At 32.8% G+C, this 25014-nt stretch overlaps 1 protein-coding gene across 5 annotated transcripts in view; it reads right to left on the bottom strand.

The window, feature by feature from the left end:
- Window positions 1-18105: 18105 nt before the first annotated feature.
- The window catches only part of LOC143246449 (cAMP-dependent protein kinase catalytic subunit 3-like), a 64041-nt gene continuing 57132 nt past the window's right edge, over window positions 18106-25014 (bottom strand). For 3 of the 5 annotated variants that reach the window (XM_076493205.1, XM_076493181.1, XM_076493214.1), the window contains 3 exons: window positions 24598-24675; window positions 20085-20213; window positions 18106-19458 (listed from right to left, as the gene is read on the bottom strand). In XM_076493205.1, the coding sequence (XP_076349320.1) occupies window positions 20085-20213; window positions 24598-24675 (207 nt within the window). In that variant the 3' untranslated portion in view covers window positions 18106-19458. The remainder of the gene's footprint in view (window positions 19459-20084; window positions 20214-24597; window positions 24676-25014) is intronic. The other 2 variants (XM_076493196.1, XM_076493187.1) reach the window with 2 other exon arrangements.

Here is a 25014-nt window from a genome sequence, read left to right on the forward strand (position 1 = left end):
GAAATCTTAGAAAAATAGAAGAAAGAAATGATTTATTCTTTTATCTTCTTACCGTTTTAAAGTTTTGACATATAACATATGAAAATAAAAAGTATTGTGCAATCTCAAAAAATACTTTTAAATCACAGCTAATTAGCAATGATTATAAAAATTAATATTAATTAATAATCCTACTATTATAACAACCACGAAACGTGCAATGAAATAAATGAATGCAGCAAGTAAATCAAACATTTTCGTTATGTGACTAAAAGAGCTGTTTAATATTAAACAATCCATAATAATTAGGTGTTGTTTAATACTGAACAATTCACAATCTCTGTTTAATATTAAACGATCCATAATCATTATACTGAACAATTCACAATCTCTGTTTAATATTAAACGATCCATAATCATTATACTGAACAATCCACAATCTCTGTTTAATATTAAACAATCCATAATCATTATACTGAACAATCCACAATCTCTGTTTAATATTAAGCAATCCATAATCATTAGGTGTTGTTTAATACTGAACAATCCACAATCTTTGTTTAATATTAAGCAATCCATAATCATTAGGTGTTTTTTTATACTGAACAATCCACAATCTCTGTTTAATATTAAACAATCAATAATCATTAGGCGTTGTTTAATACTGAACAATCCACAATCTCTGTTTAGTATTAAACAATCCATAATCATTAGGTGTTGTTTAATACTGAACAGTCCACAATCTGTGTTAAATATTGAACAATCTATAATCATGAGGTGTTGCTTAATGCTAAAAATCCTCAGTCTTCAGGTGTTGTTTAATACTAAACAATCTACATTCTCTGGGTGTTGTTTAATATTAAGCAACACCTTAAGATATTTAATTTAAAAATAAACTAACTGTACGACTGCAAATGTCCTGAAACTTACCAAGACCTTGATCTTCAAATAGTAATAGTTATTCAAGAACGTGTTAGTTTTATAGCTCCAGCAAAAATCGATTAGTGTTTAAACCCTGCTACACGATCATTTAAAATCAATTAAGACACCATTCAAGTGAAGAGTACATAGCCTCATTCTTTATCAGATGTTTTGTACTTTATTATTTTCTCTGAAAGGCTTCAGGTCAAAGAGCATATAATCGAAGTCTGTTTACCGTACGAAGGCTATCTGATAACTATCTAAGTCTTACACGTGGCTGAATACTAAAAACTTGTCACTGTGATAGTTTACTAGATAATAAAGTAATTAAGATATCACAAACTTCTAAGTTCAGATCTTAGGTAGGCTTCATCTTTTATTTGTTATTTTCAACGCTAATTGGATAAGTTGTTTCAAGGTTACGCTGTATGGACAGTGTTGGTTTAACACGTTTATACATATTTTAGGAGTGTTGTGTGCAGGAACAAGGAGAGAGGTTTCTTAAACGAACAGTTTTGTTTTTCTGACTAAAGACGTACAAATTTTTCTACTTGAAGATCCAAAATCAAACAGTTTCCAGAAGTATTAGCCTTACCATATATTTATGTAAGGGAACTAAAATACTAGATTTATAAGCTAAAAGTTTTAATTTCATTCTGTAATAACCTAATTATAGTAAATTAACAAGTTAGTGTTAGGTGCTTAATAGGTAATAGATTTTTTATATAAAGTTTTAAGCATCGTTCTTCATTTCTTTTCAAACCGGTAACTGATTATTATAAAATATTTGATGATCTATTTGTAGCTATGAATTTTTTACTTTGTTCACATGATTAGCAAATATTATAAAAACATTTCTGTTCAAGAATTAACTATTTGATAACTGGGCTTATGCCTAATATGACCAACGTAATAATTATTATAAAATGTTGAATGCAGTCTTTAACTAAATAATTTATTCAAGCCCCTCAGTCTTACAGTGGTATGTCTGCGGATTCACACCACTAGAAACCAGGTTTTGATACCCGTGGTGAAGAGAGCACATTTTAGTCCCTTGTGTAACTTTGTGATTAATTCCAAACGAACAAACAATGTTTAATTATTGTGAGATTCGAACCCATGACCCTCATACTGCGAGTCAAGCATCCCTTTACCAGCATGAAACAAAATGAGTGATGAATTTTGATGGTTACTTTCATACAAACAAACAAAACTTAATTGAAATAAATCAGGTATAAATCTAAATGAAGATTATTATACAATATTTAATTTATTTGAGCGTAAATCTAGTTTAAAATGCTTCAATTTCCCTAGACATAATATTTCTTCTCATTCCCCATAAGGGCGTAAAAAGAAATTAATTAATATAAGTACAGTCACAGTGTTAAGTATACGTAATTAAAAGTAGACCGGTACGCTTAATCCATGAAAAAGTTTTGAAATTGTCGGTTTCTACACGAGTTACTTGGCTATCTTCCCAGATATAACACTTAAGTTTTAAAGAAACTATTTGTTTTCCGCCGTTGCAATAATACAATAAGCAAAGGTGTTTTAGTTATAATGAAACATTTCCTACCCGTTCATTAATGCCCACAGTAATTTTGAATGATATAACAGCTGGAACGTTCGCCTTATAAAGTGATAAACAATTTATATTTATGAGGAACAACCCTGCTTTTTTCACTTTTATATTACATACAATTAACTTTGCGTCAGCTTACCTTATACCAGTGTAGCATTAGCCTGTTTCTTACAGGTTTACTAATAGTGCTTAACTCTTACACGATTTGATTGGCAAATATGGACCAATCATTAAAAAGGGCAATTTAGAAAATGTATGAAACTGACATTTAAAACAGTAATTCTTCCAAGTAACGGGTTTAAAAACTTTTCTCAACAGTATTACATTTATATATATTTTACTCCTTTATCAAGGGTTTTTTTATTTCTCTGTGATTTCTCAGCTTCTAAATCCTATACCGAAACTGAAGCTACCATTCTCCTGACAATATCATATTTACATTCCTGGATACTTGGTACAAAGGTTTAGTACTCGATTGTATCATTATGAGTTTCAAAAGCATCGCAGTTTTACTGTGTGTTTGAATCTTATTGAGTCAATCCCAAGTGATACTGCCCAGCGGTCACCTTCTCAAATGTACCGCTAATATATAAACCTGCAGTGATATCTGTATTTTGATGGTTCAATACTTATGACACATATGAGTAACGACAATATAAGACTCTTACAAAACCAAATACAACCAAACATATAAGAATCAGTACACAAACCAGATGACAAAACTTCAACCCTCTACAACCGTATTTTAAATTAGATCCCTCATTGATAGTGATTTATTGTGTTAAAATACTTTTGTTAAACAGAACCAAGGATGTTAATTACTTTATGCACAATGGTAATCTCAAATATACTGTTAACATTTTATCACTTTTTAAACTCTGTTTATGAGAAGATTTGTGACTTGATCAGGTCAAATAAAGTTATGTATAAGAACCTTAATGACGGTAACCAACAAGATATTTGCTGGATCAAACACCATCAAGTTATACAAGTATATAAGAATAAATATGAAGTCAAATCTATTATTCGAAACACCATTTGTCAATGAATTGTACAGGGTTAGGTGAAGTTACCACCTTCATGAGTATCTTTAGGTCCTGCATGACTGTACATTCGCTGTAGGAGTAAACAGGAACTGAAAACGCCACAATATGTAAAGCTAATCTCTGGCAAATGTGAAGTTAATTTAGGTTCCATAAGTCCCAAAAAACTTAAGAAAGTTTTGCCTCATATTGGATTTTTTGACAAGATGGACATTATAAAAATGAAAACATTATATAACTTATAAACAAAGCTTAAGTAAAGGCTTTAGCGTCTTATAGGCAAAAACAAAGACAAGTGTATGAATTTGTATAGTTTTAACAAGAAAAAATTCATTTTGGAAAATATGGCTCAGAATCCTTATATATACGAACATAAATCTTAAACGTAAGTCAATCTTACCAAAGTAGAATTTTCGATAAAACCAAAAATAAAACATATTACAATATAATAAAGTGTAAAGTAAGATAATACGATCTTCCGTACGAGAGAAAAAATATCGAAATAAGACAGTTCTATTTCACTTTAATTTCTTGCCACTTACGTATTGTTCAATACTTTTAAAAAACTCAAGAACATTTAAAAAAACGATTCCTTAATACGCAATTCTAAAAATAAGAAAGTTTCCGGTCTCAAAAGTAAAATAAAGTACCAACAAGTTACTATACAGGATTAAAAGTAATAAAAAATACGAGAGAAAAAACGAGATAAGAGAGTTAAGTTTTTTTGTTTATAAAGATGAAAACATTTACGTTCCCACAAATTTTTCATTGCGCTTATACGAATACCACAACACTGATCTGTGCCATTCACATGATCACCTAGTTCTTCCTGGGATTTATCACTTTACTCTGTTGTTCCATCGGTACGGTATCAAATAAGATGTACATTTTGTATTGAAGAAAAATGTCAGATTTTTCCATAAAAGACTAATCAGGATTTATTGTTTCAAATGTTTACTTTACGAGGTATTTGGGAAATGCTTTTCATAAATAAGTACTTGAAAACACAAAAACGTTACCTAAAATATTTATATGTATGAAATGTTTCCTTTCATTTTCAATAAAATGAACCCTTGGTTTGGTTGCTTTAAAGCAAAGGTACATAATAGATTATCAGCATTCTGTCTATCGCGGGGAATCAAACCTGCATTTTTAGGTTGTAAGTCCCTAAGTTTAACTTTAATACACTGGAAAGCATAACGCATTACTTTTCTTTCGAAAGATAATTGAGTAATGTTTTATCAGTTGTCCCAGTGAATTATGAATCTCAAAACAATATCCTTTTGGTTAAGCAGCTACTTTCTAAAAGCTTTGACATTTAAAATATGTGTTTATATAAATTTGCTTTAGTTCTAAATAATATAAAATAAAAAGTGTATATTTAACGTCTCATAGACATTTAGGCCCGGCATGGCCAGGTGGTTAAGGCACTCGACTCGTTATCCGAAAGTCGCGGTTTCGAATCCTCGTCACACCAAACATGCTAGCCCTTTCAGCCGTAGGAGCGTTATAATGTGACTGTCAATCTCACTATTCGTTGGTAAATGAGTAGCCCAAGGGTTTGCGGTGGGTGATGATGACTAGCTGCCTTCCCTCTAGTCTTACACTGCTAAATTAGGGACGGCTAGCACAGATAACATTCAAGTAGCTTTGCGCGAAATTCAAAACAAACCAAACAAAGACATTTATTGTTTTAAATCTTGTAAAGTTATTAATATTCACATAGAATTTTCACTGATGTTTTAATTATTTATCAGTATCTTATAGCAAGTCCTAACATCTAATGTGTATGGTGTGGTTTGAAGATACTAAAGGTTTTTCAAAATGGAAATATTGAAATAACAATTGCAATGGTCAGCGCATTTGTAACACCAGTATTGGATTCGTTGTTATATTTTTGTCCTTGCATACTGATAAATTGGAGTGTCATTTTGGTTCAGTTCGTTTTGAATTTCGCGCAAAGCTACACAAGGGCTATCTGTGCTAGCCGTCCCTAATTTAGTAGCGTAAGACTAGAGAGAAGGCAGTAGTCATCATCACTCACCACCAAATTTTAGGCTACACTTTTACCAACGAATAGTTAGATTAACCGTCACATTATAACACCCCATAGCTGGAAAAGAGAGCATTTTTGGCGTGACGGGGATTCGAACCCGCCACCCTCAGATTACTAGTCGAGTGGCTTAACCACCTGGCCACTCCGGGCCTCGAGTGTCGTTAAATTTTATTGGACAAGTACAAATCCTGGCGTAGTAGCAAAATAGAAGTGAACTTGGTGTTGGTGCTTATTTTAAAACTATATTACATTTTTGCCGTCATCGTTCATACCACGTTGATAAGCACCGGTTTATATCTCTTGTTGTAATTTTTTAACAAGGTGGTATCTTGCAATGTTTTATTTTCATATGCTAATTATTTAACTAGTGTTTTATTTAATGTATTTTTATTTATACCCTGTCGTTGAGGGGGGGATGAATAAATAGAAAAAAAAAAGCCAATTCTCCTCCGATCTCCGAAGCTAAGTAACGTCCGGGTCGGTTTGTACTTGGGAGGGTGACCACCTGGGAATAACGGGTGATGATGACATTTTTATAGGCCCGGCATGGCCAGATGGGTTAAGGCGTGCGAATCGTAATTTGAGGGTCGCGGGTTCGAATCCCCGTCGCACCAAACATGCTCGCCCTTTCAGCCGTGGGGGCGTTATAATGTTACGGTCAATCCCACTATTCGTTGGTAAAAGAGTAGCCCAAGAGTTGGCGGTGGGTGGTGATGACTAGCTGCCTTCCCTCTAGTCTTACACTAATAAATTAGGGACGGCTAGCACAGATAGCCCTCGAGTAGCTTTGTGCGAAATTCAAAACAAACCACTTTTGCTGTTTTGAGTTTTAGTATTGGTTATCTCCACTTTCCATCAAAACAATGTTCAATTTAAAAAGTATTAGTTCACGTTAAACTCACAAAAACGTAGCCTTGTTTGGCCTGAAATAATATACAATTTAAAAAGTTTAATGCATTTTTCATGAAAAATTTGTCTCATGAAAAAATTCAGCACCAGGCGAAATCTATCAAAATTTAAAAAACGTTAAAACGATATTTTTATCTTAGAAAGCTAAACTTCATATTTATTGTTTAGTTTTTGTTAACAGCAACAATAATGAAAAAACAGGCTATTTCAAGTTAGACCTTTGTCTATAAAGAGATGTTTACTTTGTGAGAAACGAAAACAAAAAAACACTCTAATAAAATCCTATGTTTGAAAATACTATTAAAGGTTTTACACTAAAGAACATCGATCTTTCGTTTTGCTTTTTAAAAACCTTTGTACAAGAGAAGCTGAAAAGGCAGAAGATAATAAAAGTGTTCAAAGTAAGTAACCCAAGTTGATCCTTTTTTCAGAAGTTCGCTAATTTGGTTTCCTGATCCTACGCTTTAGACTGTTTTCATTTGAATTTCAAAGTTTGTAACTAAAACTTCATTTTGTAGAAGTCACTGACCACAACGTTTGCGTTGAAACCGACCGGTTCACTTTCTGGTGGTTTCTGTCTTCAAAGACAACGTAATGTGGCTAAATCAGTAACCAATAGCTTTGGGAACGCTTATCTCTCCACTGAACCGTATTTGGTTCTAAGTACTTATCATATTCATAGTTGTTCTTGTAGTCATTTATTTGTATGAAAAACGTGGGTTTATTTACGTCTTTATAAGAACCAAGTTCAAATGGATGGTATCCGCTACGTCCTCCACTGGCACAACGGTAAGTCTTCAGATTTACAGCGCTAAAATCAGTGGTTTGATTCCACTCGGTAAACACAGCAGATACCCCTATGCTGCTTTGCTATAAGAAAAACACAAACATACACACGTATCCGGCATGTAATCATTAACCTGAGAAGTTCGTACTTCATGATAATAGAGAAACAATTATTTTCATAGAAATTACCCTCTCACAACTTTCTAATAAGTTAACAATGTAATATATTGAGCAAACTCAAAGTAACTAAACTTCTAAATCTGTCTTGTCATTGGCTCCATACTCTATAATAATGCTTCATTACGCTTGATAGCTTTTGCACTATTATTATAACCAGTTATAAGACTCTTCTGTTAATATAGTGCCATTGTTATCTAACCCTATAACAAAATAACGCCTCATAATTTCAGTTAGTTTCCTTGGTACTGTATTAAAATTAAATAAATAACAATTTTGTAACTTTTCTTAGTTTTTTCTTATTCTCGTGTAGCATTCTTATAAAACAATAGCTCATAAACCTAAATTAGTTTTCTCGACACTGATGTATAATTTTCTAATATAGCCTTGTCTCACATGAAACCCACGTTTCTTTTTATTCACATCTAATTCTATAAAATCTTTACATCTCACAAATTTCAGTTTGTCAAGAATATTAGATCGATTTCCAATTATTTGAAAATCCTTATCCTCAAATATTTTAAGATAGAACACTCTCGAACCTCTAACCTTTGATTATCGAGTAACTTACTGACCTTGGTTATACCTTTATAAAACTATTATATTTTTCTTTCTCTCACTTCTTTCTATTCCAACACTTTTATATATTCAGTCTTTAAAACTTCATTGTTATTTACTTCCTATGGTTTGTTATAAATTTCACGCGAAGCTACTCGAGGGCTACCTGCTCTAGCCCTCCCTAAATCAGCAGTGTAAGACTAAAGAGAGTCATCACCACCACCACCAACTCTTGTTCTACTCTTTTATCAACGAATAGTGAGACTGGGGCCCGTCATGGACAAGCTTGTTAAAGCGTGCGACTCGTAATCTGAGGGTCGCGGGTTCGCACCCCGTCGCGCCAAACATGCTCGCCCTTTCAGCCGTGGGGGCGTTATAATGTAACGGTCAATCCCACTATTCGTTGGTAAAAGAGTAGCCCAAGAGTTGGCAGTGATGACTAGCTGCCTTCCCTCTAGTCTTACACTACTAAATTAGGGACGGCTAGCACAGATAGCCCTCGAGTAGCCTGGTGCGAAATTCAAAAACAAACAAACTAGTGAGACTGACCTCACATTATAACGCCCCTACAGCTAAAAGGGTGAGCATATTTGGTGTGACAAGGATTCGACCTTCAGATTAAGAGCCGAGTGCCTTAACCACCTGCCCATGCCTTACTTTTTATTAGAAACTTTATCAAATCAACTGTGTAAGAATATTTATTCATTTTTTATGTAAGTAAGAGAACTAATGTATAAATATTCAAGTAGTGAACGCAAGGATATCTCTGTTTTTCTAAGAACAAGAGTACGATAGTTATATTTCGTGAAAACTACTTAAGAATTCCATTATTTACAGGCAGAATATGAACATTGTTATAAATGTCAATGTTAGGCATTCAAGGTTCAGATCTGAAAATATCTTTTTGCATAATGGAAGAAAAATGTGAAAATTCTGAAGACTATAAAACAACTTTCAATGAATCGCAAACAGTATCCTTTGTCCGCAGATTGTTCAGCGGTAGCCTGAGAGCTTATAACGTTAGAATTCCGAAATCAATCCCTATGGTGTATACAGCGCCAGTATTCTAACATATAGCTTCGAACAAAAACAAACAGCGACCCATTTCACAAATTCTTTTCCAATACAGTCTTAAGAGGTAACATAACAAATTTTGTTATTGTAGAATCAGTGTTATTCTTCTATTTTCTTTGCAATAAATGACGTAATACGTGAATGTATGATTGTTTTTGTTTCATTACAGATTGTCAGTACATTCGCTATGCTTCAACTAACAACCGGTGAAACATTTGGGAAGTACTACTCTGTTTTCAGATTTTAACTTCTTTGCTGTTCACTTTTGTACTACGATAACATTTGAAACACGATAAATATACACAAATAGTTTATAACATCTTATAATGATATTTAATTTAATTTCTTTTTACCTATGCTATTGAGTGCAACTGGTAAGGTATAGTTTTCATACTATCTCACGAAACAAGACGGAATACTCAACAGCCGTGAAACTTGAAATTACTTTAGACAGGATTAGAGTGAATTAGTGTATGAGACATATTTTTTTATTAGGTATATTTTTTCTGTGTCAGCATTACCGAGCGTGGAGCGCGCGCATACCGGATTCTATTTATTACTTATCACGATCTCTACCAAGCCACCCTCAAACCGAAATTATTTTAGGTGAGATTAAAATAAATAATCTCTAAGACCTCATGCACAGATAGATACGTCAATCGAAAGGGGTTGATATTTGAGTCTAAACTTGTAATTAAATTTCAAATCAGTCAAGCGATGGCGGAGTTAGGAGTTAAAAGTTTGAACTTGAAAACAAAATAAAAAAACAAAGTCAGAGCCATTCTATAAATCGCTATGCCGCAGCAAATAAATTGTATATTGGAATCTACACTGTCCTGTTATTCTCCATTTTCGACTTACATACTGTACTTCGTTATACTGGTGTGTTATATTTTCTTTGTATGACACTGATCATCAAAACATTCTAGAAAACCACGTTAAGAAAATTAGGGTTATATCTCTAATAGTCAGTGATGACTAACAAGGTTCACGAACAAAGAAATATGACTGATCATGGTCAAGATGCTGAATACAAACCCTATTCGCAAATGTTTAAATTCCCATTTTTTAATTTATCTTACCAATTATTTTTTTTAAACTTGTACGTATGTATATCTTCCTGCGTACAGAACATGCTTGTCCTGTCTAAATATCAAACGTATTTTGATCTTGACTGCTATCGTTGAATGATTTTAGGGTCGGAATTGATTCATTTGTAATCAGAGTGTAGCATTATACTGAATATAATAAAAATATTCTTATGATATATAATCTGTTCTGTATTTAAGAACTTATGAAGGTTAAGAAGAAGGTACAACTTGTGGACCACACTGCAGTATACTTGATATCTCCAGTAAAAACAAGGCCTTTCGTACAATACAGAGAATTAGTATACCTGATATATGCAGTAACAAAGAAGCATTTCATGCAATACGAAGGATCTTTAGGCAACAGAAACAGTGGTATAAAATTGCATGAACAGCATCTGTTACGATGTGAACTGGATAAAGTTAAGAGAAGTGTAATTTTTATCAATTTATTATTAGTGTGTTATGCCGTGAAAAGTTAAGCCATCTTTAACGTCACGAGATCACGTGTGTATAATTTTATTTGTTTGTTTCTGAATTTCACGCAAAGCTACACGAAGGCTATCAGCGCTAGCTGTTCTTAATTTAGCAGACCCTCGACAGCCCTAATCACGTGGCTATTCCAGGGTTCATTTCAAAGTTCTATCATCAGTGACAAATAACAATACTGTAACTAAAGGAGTGAAATTTCCCCGTTCTTAATGGTCAAATGATGAAGTAGCGGGTGAGACACCAGATATTAACTCGCTCAAATTTTGGACTCGAGATTAATGGTTCTAGTTTTTTTAAAACAGAAACATGATCTACAATTTAGAGCCGTAGGTGCGTTATAATAGTTAATTTATAGACATTTTCTCAATGTTACACAACGGCTCTCTACTATAGTCGTTCCCAATTTTCATTGATGATTCAGAAGAAAAGCAGTTAGTGAAAAACAGCCACCACCACCTCTTGAGCTTTTCTAATGAGATTTTGACCTCACTGTTATAACTCACCTTCGACCTCAAAGTTTGAGGCACCAATTTTCGTCGTTACAGTCCGGCATGCTAACCAAAAGGATATACCAGGCCTAGGAGTCACGACTGAGCACCACTATCTTGAGGCCAAGCATGGCCAATTACATAGGGCACTAGACTTGCAATCTGAGAATCGCGGGTTCGAATCCCCGTCACACCAAACATGCTCGCCCTTTCAGCCGTGTGAGCGTTATAATGTTACGGTCAATCCCACTATTCGTTAGTAAAAGAGTAGCCCAAGAGTTGGCGGTTTATGTTGATGACTAGTTGCCTTCCCTCTAGTCTTACACTGCTAAAGTACGGACAGCTAGCACAGATAGACCTCGTATGGATCTGCACGAAATTTAAAAAACCAAACCACGCAAGCCACTATCTAGTCATATAAGAGTAGCCCAAAAGTTGATACTTGTTACTATTGAACATCTGTCTTCCATTTAGTCTATGAATTAAATGTAACTATTCACAGACAGTATCTTTTGTAGCTCTGAGAAAAAAATTTTATAAAACTGACAAACACTGAGTGATAAAATGTTCAGGTACTATAGCTTCATAAAAATTATTTCGACACAGAGATTATATTTGGTCATCAGGTAGTCCAATGAGCAAATGAGCAACAAAATATAGATTTTGTATAGAGAAATTAAACAAAAAATTTTATGAAGTATATTTAAAATATTAATGTAAATGTAAATAAATTAGTAAATAGGTTATCAATAAATTAATATCAAACTTATAAACTAAATTCATATATTTCTTTACTAACAACAATAATTTAATTATATATCTTATTAAAGTCATGTGAAATAAATTACCACATATTTATTTAAATATTAATAACGTTTTTCGCAACTACATTTCCTTATGAAATGCAATTACTGTGCTCAATAATACACTTCATATAACTGTTCAAGCGACTGTTACTCTAACCGATGAACTTATTTTGGTATCATTGTGGTAGTTATGTGTGGTAGATGAATAAAGTATGGATCTTCATAAGCCTCGTGGAACTACGTCAGAGGTTTATGGTGTAATAATAGGATCACAATCTTCACCATTTACTGGAATGCATGAGTCACTAAGAGCTTTTGTTCTACAATGTTTCGTTAATAAACATAATCCCAGGACTTGAGGTTATAATAAACTATTTATCTAAATTAATATAACACAAGAGACATAACAAACAATTATTACTTTCTACAATTTCATTAAAACTATTCGGACAAACTAGTCTTCTTTTTTTTTTCTTTCCTTTTTTACGATTTTTTTCTTCTCTGACTAGATTAGTGATTTTCGAACTTTTTGTCTGCAGACCACTTCGGAGTGGGGGGTCAAAAGATCTTTTAGACCACCTATCACTTCTATCCCACATGTTATATTGTTTTATCCTGTGATATCAGCCGTGATACAATATATATTCAATATAGAAGGCAGTCTTGGCTCCTGTCCTTCTCTGCCAATGGTATTTACCAATAGCCTTTAATCAGGTCTATAACTGTAATGAAACTGGCCTTGCCAATTGTGTCAGTTATTGCTTTCACATTTAGCATACGATAAGCATCTTGTACGATCTGTTCATTGAGCCGTTTTAGATCAACGCGTGGTCTAACCTCGTTATCCCGTTTTAAAACACAAATCGTGGTTTACCTTCATTATCTCTCGTTAGAACACACACAAACAGTGACATCCACATACTGAGACTCGTAGATTATTCCCGATTCTAAGATTTCCTATAACTGTTGCTTTACTTGGTATTTTAAATTATTTGGTATCATGTGTATCCCTCACTGTGATTGAAACTTCATCAATTAATAGGATCTTATGTTGTGGTAGTTAAACCTGGTTAGTTATTATAAACATACTGATAATCCATTAGTATCTGTTGAATAGTATGTATTTGGTAAGACGCTCATACATACTTCCTTATTTCCTGTTTCTGGAGAATTCCACAACGTTGTGATTAAGGTCTATCCTACTGAGTCATTTTCTTGTAATACCTATTCTTTCAGCATTATTATAGGATACTAAACATGTTTCCATCGTATGGTGCCCACATCCACAATGTTATCCATGTGAGATGCACGTGCCTAAAATGCGTAAGGACCTTGAACCAAGTCTGTCATACTAACCATTTGCTTTCGAAATTTAAGCAAGAATACTTTGACTGTAGTGTAAACTAAGCCTTTCATGCTTGTGCCTTCCTGACACTCTCGAAGTATATTTATTGGTCTCCTTTTCTAATTTCCAAATAAAACCTCAAACAGGCTAAACTACGTGGTCTCATTGAGTGCTTCTCTGTAAGCAAACAATAAGAATGTGAGTAGCATATCCCATCCTTTAGGTTGTTCTTACACGTATTTTGATAATATTGTCTTTAAGGTTTAACTCATTTTTCCCCCTGACCAATACCCTCTGGAGGACAAGCGCTTGAAATCTGAATCTGAATAACTAGTCTATGGCATAGCTCTTGCACTGAGTCCTTGTCACTGCATATTATATCAGGCACTCCATAGCAGGAACAATATTTAGAATAGTGCATCATCCACAGATATTGCATCTTCTAATGACAGAACTGCTACTTCCAGATAATAGGTAGCATTGTCTGTAGCCACTAGAATTAATTTATTACCTTTATTTGAACGCTGTTCAATAGGTCCTGCATTATCCATTAATATTTTCTTAAAAGGTGTATTAATCACTAGGATAGGTGGTAGTGTACTTTATTTACTTTTCGCTTAGAATTTCACTTTTGGCAGATTGTACATGATTTAACTTAATGAATTACATTCATTGCAATATCTGGCTGAGTAAAACACTATTAAATTCGAGATCTTTTTTTCTTAACCAATATATGATCCAACATTGTTGTTTATTGGACCCTGACGCAGCGAAACACACGGTGACATACTTTGCCTCGTTACCCATGTGATGGATCATCCTTTTGTGTAATAATTTCTGGATAATAACATATCTGATACTCCTCTCTTCCTTGACTGCAGTTCGCCACTGTTCCAGATGTGGAGCCCTTTTACATCATTATTAAATTGTTTGGTTCATGTCTCCACCGTATCGAATGTTTTACTGGCTTTTTTGTTTTAATTTTCAAATTATTGGATGTTCTTGTGCATGAGCTGTTATTCTTATGTACTGATGTGGATCAATAGCCTTCATTAGCCAGCTCTTTCTCTAGAAATTTATGTCTAATCCCATTTACGAAGTTAGTTGATGACTCCTTCTCCTCTCTTTTTTTCTAGAATCTATAGCAGCCTTAACTTGTTTATCAAGTTAATGTTCATGTCTTAGAATGTTCTTACTTTGTAACAGATTCTAATGAAACCGTTCAATGTCTGATTCTGAGCTGTGCCATCGATGAGCTGGTTTGTTCCAATCATGTGTCCCTGTAAAATACTTACAGAATAACCTGTATCTCTGAGCCCCCAAATGTATTCACCAACCATCACTGAAGAGCAACCGAATTTATTAAAACATATTATTTTATTATCCATTGTAGAATACATCGTCAAACCTGTATTGGCGGTTTTACTCTTTAAGGCCATATTTCAGCAACTTCCACTATTGATATCGTATCTGCCGTACACTGATGTCTCAAATGGCCATATCCATTATAATTAAAACAATTATCTCCAAGTTCTGATTTAATCTATGCCTGTTAAGTTCTTGTGTGCTTCTGTTGTGTAAGCTCTTTCATTCATTATATCTTGCACTTGAAATACTTTTTTTTTCTATTACTAGCCCCAGTACCACTCCATATATTTTCTAAACCTGTCATATTTTCAAGCTCCACTCTTCGCCTGGTGCTATACTTCCATATTTGGAAGAAACTTCCCTGATTAATATATAGTAATCTGCTATTTTAACAAATTTCTTGTTGTCTCGCAGTTTCCTGGCTTTTCACCATATTTTTTTATGTTCTCTGGGACTTGTTTTTCCATTTGTTCTCAAATAATCAAGACCCTTTCACCTTCGAAATTCTTTTCTCCCCTAATCCAGTGTTCAAAATAAATATTTAGTCTTTCCTTCCATTCAATGTAAGTCTGATTTTGCTTATATTCTTCTTTACTGAATCACATATAATTCTGGACCTGCTCTAAATTTGATGTATCATATGTGTTTAAAGCCAGACCACTTAACATTGTTTGAGATCCAGGTATTTTTCTTGATCATTCTTAAATTTCTTGGTTCCTGTCTATCTAATGTTTCATCGGCTTGTTTGTTTTAATTTTCAAGGTATTGTATGTCCTTATGCTTTATGAAACAAATTGTTTATTCAGTATATAGTCTGGACAAAGTCGTAGAAAATCAACTAAACCACACGGTAACAGCATTTGAAAAACGTGGCTACTTGAAGTTGACAATTCATAACCCATAGTGCTCGAAATGGACTTTAGAGCAAACTGAAGTGGCTATTCAGTGTAGAAAATGTTTATGTAAGACTCAGTACCTAAATGTTTGTTGAGTAAATATGGCAAGTAACAGATGCAGTTTAAATGTTAAATTTTAAATTCTTTAAGAGAAATTCAAAGATACAGATTAACTTTGGCTACTCACTTCTACTGAATAGTTTGTTTATACAGGGAATTTATTTTAAAGAAAAAGGTAAATCATAAGAGCAGATTACTTTGTACTGGGTAACGTTATCAATTATTTTTCAACTCTTATGTAAACCTCAATTTGTGGTGTTATTTTCAACTTGGTTGTAAAAAGGTAGTTGAGACGTTATTCTACATTATATTGGGATCACAATGTAATATAATTTTCGACCTATTTTATGTTGTTGCCGCGATAGTTATATGATCTCGGCGTGACATCAATTCTACAAGACCATCGAGGAGAGAGGCGTGACTATGATGTATACATGCAGAATATTACTTGTAGTTCATCCATCAAGTATAATGATTTGTAAGTGATTTATAGATTGGTTTAGTTTGAATTTTGCGCAAAGGTGCTCTAGGGTCATCTGCTCTAACCCTTCTAATTTATCCGTGATAGATTAGAGCTAAGGAAACCTGACAACAACAGCCACTGCCGAAATTAGCGCTATTGACTGTATTATTATAATGCCCCATACCTGAAAGAGTGAACACGTCGCTAATCGAGCGCCTTACCCACTATGCCCTGCCAGGCACAGCCTATATAGTTGTAACAAATTTTTACTTGAAGTTCATCCGTCCAGGACAGTGATGCGTGATTTATAGATGTAACAGAGGATTATCTGAAGTTCATTTCTTGAGGAGAGTGATTCATAGATGTAACCGAGGATTATATGAAGTTCACCCCTTAAGGAGAGTGATTCATAGATGTAACAGAGGATTATCTGAAGCTCATTCCTTGAGGAGAGTGAGAGTGATTCATAGATGATTCATTATCTGAAGTTCATTCCTTGAACTAAAGTTCATTCCTTGAGGAGAGTGATTCGTAGATATAACCGAGGATTATATGAAGTTCACCCCTTGAGGAGAGTGATTCATAGATGTAACAGAGGATTATTTGTAGTTCATCCGTCGAGGACAATCATGCGTGATTTTTAGATGTATTAGAGGATTACAACACAAATGAGAAATTTAAGTTCCTACTAAAGACTGTATGATCTTAATGGGCAAAACATGAAAACCACTGCAACTATAGTAATTTTCTTCAAACAGTTCGAGCACGTTAGATTGGTGCAATATTGTAAAAGAACCATTATTCAGTAGGGTTAAAACTGCGGAGTGAACACGACTGGCAACAATATTCAAATACACTTGGGGATAGTCAAACTTCTAAAGAGTCTCTTTAAGACCAACGGATGTCAAACCAACACAAACGAGATCAAAATCTCCACCATCAAGAGAAAAGATGAGTGAAACACAACCTATCAGGTTCTGATGATGATTCGTCCGTTGCATACTCTCTTGGAATAACTCTACTCACGTTTTCCTTTGGACAAACAACCATATGATACGCTGTTATTTGCTTTATATGGTATAGTTGAATAGTGAATATAGCTTTAGAAAGTGTCCAAATAGTGCCAGTCCGATATATGTTACTTGCACAAGGCCTATTTTTTTTCACTCAGTCAGACGCGAACGGTTAAAGTTCGCAATGTTTTTATATTTGAAGGTGTACACTCCTTCGATTGAAATGGTTAACAGACTCTTAAGAAGTAGTGTTATTTGTTATTATCCTTCTACTGGCACTTACAATCATGCTCGTTTACTAGTATCTCCTCTACCCCTTTGTTTTACAAATCAGTCATCATATCATGACTGATCTATATTTATAGGTCTCAAGTAATCACTTAGTACATCATCTATTAGACTATTTTGTTTTCTTAAAGTAAAGCTACATCGGACTGTCTGCTGTGTCTACCGAGGGGCGTCGAACCCCTGATTATAGCATTGTAAGACAGACTGCTGTACATATGGTAACTACTCATAATGTAATTGATGTTTGGATTATCAAATACTAAGCGATAACAAAAAATTAACATTGCTTTTTACATATATTTTATAAACATTTCAAGATCATATTTAGCAGACAGTTATGTACATATTTTACGAAGTATTACAGAATAAATCTAACTTACTCGTTTCAACAGTAAAATAGATAACCTTAGATACGTTAGCAAACTGCGGAAATTTAAATTTTAAATACCTCAAATTTTAGCATTCCTTTCGAAAGTTTCTTTCTGAATAATTAATGAACTGGGCCACGGAAGAGCATTTTCAACTTAAAATTAAAAATTAATGTTGCGTTGGTGATTTTGGAAAGTTGTAAATAAATAATGTTTAGTAAAAAAATATTAAAGTTTCATAATTAGCAGTGATTTTAAAGTAACATGTTCTTATGTGAAAATGTAAAAAAAAAATAATATGTATTTGTCTGCATTATTCAACAAAATGTTGCCATACTTAAAGGCTACTATGTTTAATTGACTTTATTTTAATAACACTGTACATGCTATGTTATGTTATCACACAGGATTTCTGCTTCCAGGGAAAGTATATTGAACAACAGGAATGTATAACACGGAGAATTTTGTTCAATCATACCTAACATACGTTTCTCAAATTACACTCACTAAATTCCTATTAGCTATTTTTTCTTATAGAAATATTTAATAATGATAATCACAAACCTATTACATGTAACATTTGTTGTACTGTTACAATCATTGGATTCAAACAAGATCGAAATCTACGGTTATAGAATGCAGTAGCGAAAACAGATCTTTATTAAACCATTAATGCAACAACTGCTGAAATACGAGTGATTTAAAGTTTTAATTTATACATGGTGTATTTAATTGTATAATTGTTTTCTACAAATAGTATATTAAATTAAAATGGTGTTGTTTTGTTATTTGGAAAATACAATAATTTTACTTCCTTTTACTTCGAAATGATTTAAGGCCAGTTTAGCTCTTTGAAAGTAACATATGATGCTGTTAAAACCTCCAACGTTAGAACAAAGAAAGTTGGTAAATATTATCAATGTTAGCGAATATTAGTGTTGGAAAGTTTATAGGTTATTTTTATGAATGAACCATTTTTCTGTCTTTTCACTAATTAAATGGTACCGAAATTAGTGTTAATCACATACAGAAGACAGATAAAATAACATTATCTCTTAATGAAAACTAATTAACTTAAAATTTCGGCGTTCATAATTAAACAGATAAAAAACGGATAAAACAGGTTTCAAAAACATATTACAAAATTTGAAGAAAAACTTTGATGTATATTATTTAAAATTCAAAAATTCAAAATCTGGAAATTAAAACATTAATAATAGTCTGAATTGAATCATAAATTCATTATTACAAACAAAAAATAAAATAATTAAATACTTCTTATCAAACTTGAAAAAAAAGGAACATCTATCATTAACATAACTAAATCCTCATTGTGATATCGAAGTTTATAATTTCTCACTAACAACAGAATACTACTTTTCAACACCATAGATGCATGGAGTAAATTTTATAAATGCATTTAACAACATCAGATGGCACTATAGCTTGAGATTATGACGAAAAATATAATTTCCTTAAAACAGATAATTTAGAGATTTTGTTCACATGTTTTTCATTTAAAAAAACAACAACAAAGATTTGTAAAGTATACGAAGACTAGGGTAGTTTTCAAAAATCTGTAAAAAAAGCAAGATCCTTCTCTGCCATTTTTATGGAAACAGTTTTCCGTTTCTTCTCAGGAAAGCGGTCAAAGTATCTGGTGTCAGAGCTGTGGTTAACACGAGGAACTATAGGTGGCTGAGAAGGATATAATATATATATTTATCATAATTATATAAACATATGACAAGTTAATATAACACACACATAGTCGTACGTATCTTTTAAATACGTAAAACATAATGAAACCAATCTGTAGAATATTATACCATTTGGAGACTTTCAGGAGCAGTAAATAACAAAAGAAATAAGCTTATTGTTTGAAGTATCTAGTTTTAACTGTATATATAATATACACAGATAACTGGAGAAAAACAAGACACTTATGACTCGAGCCACATGGCTCGAATTCTTTGCGTTACATTGATAAAAACGTGCTGGAAACAATAAATTAAACATTTCATACTGATGTTACACGTTTGTGCAAGGTTTGACACATTAAGGTTTTAATACTTCACATTGTTTCCTGAACTGTGTCAGTTACTCACATTGATATAGTACTGACCGAAATATCATACCCTAATATTATATACATATATATATATTCAATGTTAAATTATTCCAAAAAAGATCGTAAGTTAAAAACATTAGTTGCCACCTTCACAAAAGACTACACTAAGTATAGATAGACAAATGTGTTCTTTTCAATCTCTGATATAACTCTATCGAAAATTAAGTAAAATCATATCAATTCTTATTAACACCTAAAACTCTTTGAATAAGTCCAGTTCTTCCTCACTTAAAGGTGGAGACTTCTGGTGGTTATCTGGTTCTGGATAGTCGTCAAAATTACCCGTGTCTCCGTCACACTTCACTTTGGGAGTAATAGGAGGCTAAACGAAGCGTTAGCATATCGAAGAAGGAAAGAAATAGAATTGTTAGGAAGCCCAACACCACAACCCAGGAAAAGTATTATAAAAATAATATGAAACAGAATGCAAGGGCAAACTAGACAACATATAGAAATAGATATGGTGTTAATTTTCAACTAAGCTTGTATGGTTAAAAGTCTTGTTTGGTAAATAAAAAAGCCTCAGCTGATTTATTATTCACCAAAACAAATTCAAGAATAATTACGTAAAATAATAATTTTTTGTTGTCCTTTATTCAACTTTTTTTATGAGAATTATTGTTGAAACAAACGTTAAATTTTAAAATAACCAATTTCTGGGGTCTTAAAAATGATACATTCTAATGGAAAATTTATGAGGACATATAAGTTGCATGCTCTTTTCACAGAGTTTTGTTCACTCACAATTGCCGCAAAAGTAAACAAACTGATTTCATTCAGGTGAAGTTAAAACTGCTATACCATGCCAACACTTTACATAACGACACATCATATGTGGTTTATTTGAAAGTAACTTATAATATAATAAAATATGAATATACATTTTGCAATAGAATTAGTTGTATTAATTAGGGTAACTTAAAAATGCTAAACTTTGAATAAAATGAAAATGTAATAGTTAATTTTCCTACATATGAATATTATCAAAATGAGACGTGAGGAGCGTCAGATAAGAAATAATGTTTAGCGTTTGTATTAAAATTTTTTCCTTATTATACAAAAGTCCATTTATTTATTCATATTTTAATGGCTTTTAACTGATTAGAATATTCTTAGTTGACAATTGTTTGTTTTTTTAATTTCGCTGCAAAGCTACACGAGGGATATCTGCGCGAGCCGTCCCTAATTTATAGCGTAAGACTAGAGAGAAGGCAGCTAGTCATCACCACCCACCGCTAACACATAGACTACCCTTTTATTAACGAACACTGGGATTGACTGTCACTGTATATACCCTCACGGCTGAAATGGCAAGTATGTTTGGTGTGACGGCGATTCGAACCCACGACCCTTAGATTACGAGTCGAGCGCCTTAACTACATGGCCATGCCAGGTCCCTTGGTTAACAACGTGGCGTTTCAACTATAACTTACTGAAAGTAGTAATTCGAAACTGATGTCAACAAGAAATAATTCATTCTATTAGGTTTTCCTCACACACTGACAATTCATGAACTAAACAGTCTGAGTGCGTGTTGACGTATTTAATAATTGTAAGTAAATTATTGAAACGATTTAGCTCTTTATCTCGATAAGTGTTTGTGAACGTAACGAGAGTTTGAATATTCTCCTCCGATATATAACCAAATATGTAAATCATTACGTGAACATTTAATAATGATATGATTTACTGCTTCTCTAAAGCCTTAACAAACTCTATCATTACAAGGGTTTATACACTTCCTTTAGGTAATGATTTAAAAACTTTATGGGTTATATTTAAAAACCGTGTAATTGTTTTGAGCATCATGTATTTTACACTTTGATATATCATCGTACTCGTAAACAACATGAATATGAATAACAGAGAAGAAACTGTAATTATTATCCTTCTTTTTTCAAATAACTATAGGTACACGATTTCAACTCTTTTTAAATTAATTATTAAATAACACGCTTTACTTAGGTGAACTATAACCTTGCTTATGAAGTCGTTCTTGCACTTTACGCCTGCTATCAGAAGAAAAGTTTTCATTTTCTTAGAAATTTAAGGAACTAATAAATAGAGTTCTGAGCACTTTATGTGAAGTTTTGATGGTATTTCTATTGTGTGAAAAATTAAGTTAAGAACTTTAAATGTTGCTGTTGTTAAACAATCAGGAAAGGATATCTTTATTCTACTAATACACAATATTTTTAGAGAAAAAAATTTGGAAGACCAGAACGGTTTATGAAGATTTTTTAAAAAAAAGTCTCTTTCGTCCTCTCATTACAGTCCTCGTCCACGATTTCAATATTTTGAAATGAGAATTGGACTAAAGACTCAACATTCTAGAATTATAAGAAAGTTATTCAAACAAATTTACTCTCATGACCATGGAAACAGGCAATTGGTAACTACTGAACCATCATTGTGGCAATGCCACAACCAGTAATATTTTACAGTGTATGGCTTAGGGGCGTAGTTTGTTTATCGAGCAAGATAATAAGTTAGAAAAAGTCAGTTTCGAGATTTTGAACTGAGGTGGAAATCCACCACCAGGTTACCTCTATGTTGTAGTAATGGGCCTCCCTCTGTTGGTTAAAATAGAGACCAAGAGGGTGTGAACATTAAAACAGCTTTACACAAAGATCACTATGTTATACTTCAAAACTGTGGAAAACAAAATAAATAGGAGCTACAAATAATTTAGATAAACTATCTTTATAAAACGTCATAGTGTCAGATTGCAATCCATCTTTGGTTTTCCTCTTAAAATCCAACATACTACGCTCACAAGAATTGTTGGAACAATGCAAAATTTCTGCTTCGTTTTTCTTTTGACAGAAAACATTATTACATAAAATAGTTTGTTTTCCTTTGTGTGGAATTTTGTACAAAGCTACATAAGTTCTATCTCCTGTAGCCGTTCCTAAATTAGCAGTGAAAGACCAGAAATTATGCAGCTAGTCAACACCACCCGCTACTAACTCTTGGGCTACCCTTTTATCAACGAATAGTGGAATTAATCATCACGTTATAACGCCTCCGAGGCTAAAAGATCAAGCATGTTTGGTAGGACGAGAGCTCAAGCGCTTGTCTCACAGACTGAGAATCGAGCGCTCTCGCTACAACAAAAAAAATGTCTTACAAGTAAAACTTTAAAGAATAACAAATTTTGTCTTATGATTGATTGCCAAACATTTCTAACTATTTTGTTTATTTATTGTAAATCTCATTGTAATTTATAAAAGAAACATTTTCATGCTTTAATCTATTATTTTTATCACTATTTTTTAAATTAGTTTCAATAATTTTACAGCAGAAATTATTGATAACACTACATTAATTTCTCAACCTTAACTCTGTTAGTATACATATTTTGTATTATATGTAATTTGTTAATATGTACTTTCTAATTATTTCAATTTATGGAACATTTATACATTTTAATTTAAACTGTTGATGTGTACTCATTCAGTCACTTGCTATAAATTAAATGTTTACAATTTTATTTACCATAGTTAATGTTTCTACAATATTATTGCTCGTTCAATCGAGTACTTTTCGTAGGTTTTGTTTTCCTTCTGATATTTTAATACAAGCTTTTGTAATTTGGCTTAAATAAAACTATGTAACAAAATTTTTACTTTTTCTTGTTCCTAGGCAGAAAGTGTTTTTTCCCCAATTGCTTATGCCTAAAGGAGACGGAAAAGACCTATTTTTCTCTCCAGACTTTACTTTCGTGACCTGGGAGCGTATAACGGAAATATGATGGGAGACTATATTTGAGAGCTGATATGTGAAAGTTATTTACATTGCAGTCGCAAATTTCGATAAACTACTCACTTCTAAACATTTTTTTTCATTTTTGTATAACTTTAGTATAAATACATGTAAATTTTGATTCATATGTTGTTTTATTCAGACCTTATGTTAATGAAAATGTGCAAATTTGCCTGTTTTTACATAGAAAATAGGTTAATTTATAAATTTCATTATCCAGGTCACAAAAGCAAAGTTTGAAGGGAATAATGGCCATTTTCTGTACTTTTACAACATAAGCAATTAAGAAATAATACATACTATCTAGGAACAAAATTTGTGTTACATAGTGTAATCCACTCGAAGAAGTGTACCTGAACACTTAAAGGTTCGAATGAACCTCATTTAAGGATGAAAGTCTGGTAGCTACTATTTTACTAATTATAATAGTAATTCTTAGGTATTTAGTGTTTCTACTTAACCTCAATAATATATCCCCAAGTGTGATAATACAACTCACTTTTACACTCTGTTCCCTGTTGAATAAATTTCGGTATGTTTTCCAATCTGTAATCAGACAACAAAGTCTGATTGTCTGCCGGACATGGAGAAACCGAAAACTTTTATTATTAAAGACCTAATGTGAATGGTTATTTGACTATGTTAAGTTTCCATCCCACAGTGCTAGGTTACATAAACTTAAAACCTAGTTTTATCTAAAATTTCCAACTCAGGTTTATTTTGGTCGACTATTTATAGCCCGCCATAAAATATGCATTAAGTACAGTACGCACCAGCTATCCATATAAAGGAAAATGAAGAGAAAATAATACAGAAAGAAAGATATTTTATGCTTTGTTACCATTGCGCTCTAAATATATTAGAAATTGTTATTAATTCTCATTAATTATAAATATAATAAAAGTGTAAGGGTATAAGGGTACTTGGTATCTTTAGCTTACTCTGATTCTTTTGTTTAGGACATCGTCCCAGTTAGTGCCTTTAAACCATCGATGTCTCTTGATGTCATCTGCTCCGTTCTGAAATGAAACGAGGGAAGCCATTTTCTTTACCACAGTTTGAATATTCACTTGTTTAATTTAAAATCAATATTCAGTTTTAATATTAGAGATTATTTTTAGCTATACTGCAATGTTTATGCATTTCTGTTAGTTATTTGACTGTTAGTTTTGAAACAGAGGTGTACAAAATTGGCTTTTCATATCTTTCTTTTCTCTGGCACAAGTCACTGGCTGGAAGGTCTTTCCTTTAACGCCAGAAATGTGGAAAAATACGTCTGATGTCTAGCGTGACTTTTATCACGAATACGTAGCCACATGATGCAATTACTTCTGCAGCATTCGGTGTTTAATACCACA

Source organism: Tachypleus tridentatus, chromosome 1 (assembly GCF_004210375.1).
Source record: "Tachypleus tridentatus isolate NWPU-2018 chromosome 1, ASM421037v1, whole genome shotgun sequence".
Classification (NCBI taxonomy): Eukaryota; Metazoa; Arthropoda; class Merostomata; order Xiphosura; family Limulidae; genus Tachypleus; species Tachypleus tridentatus.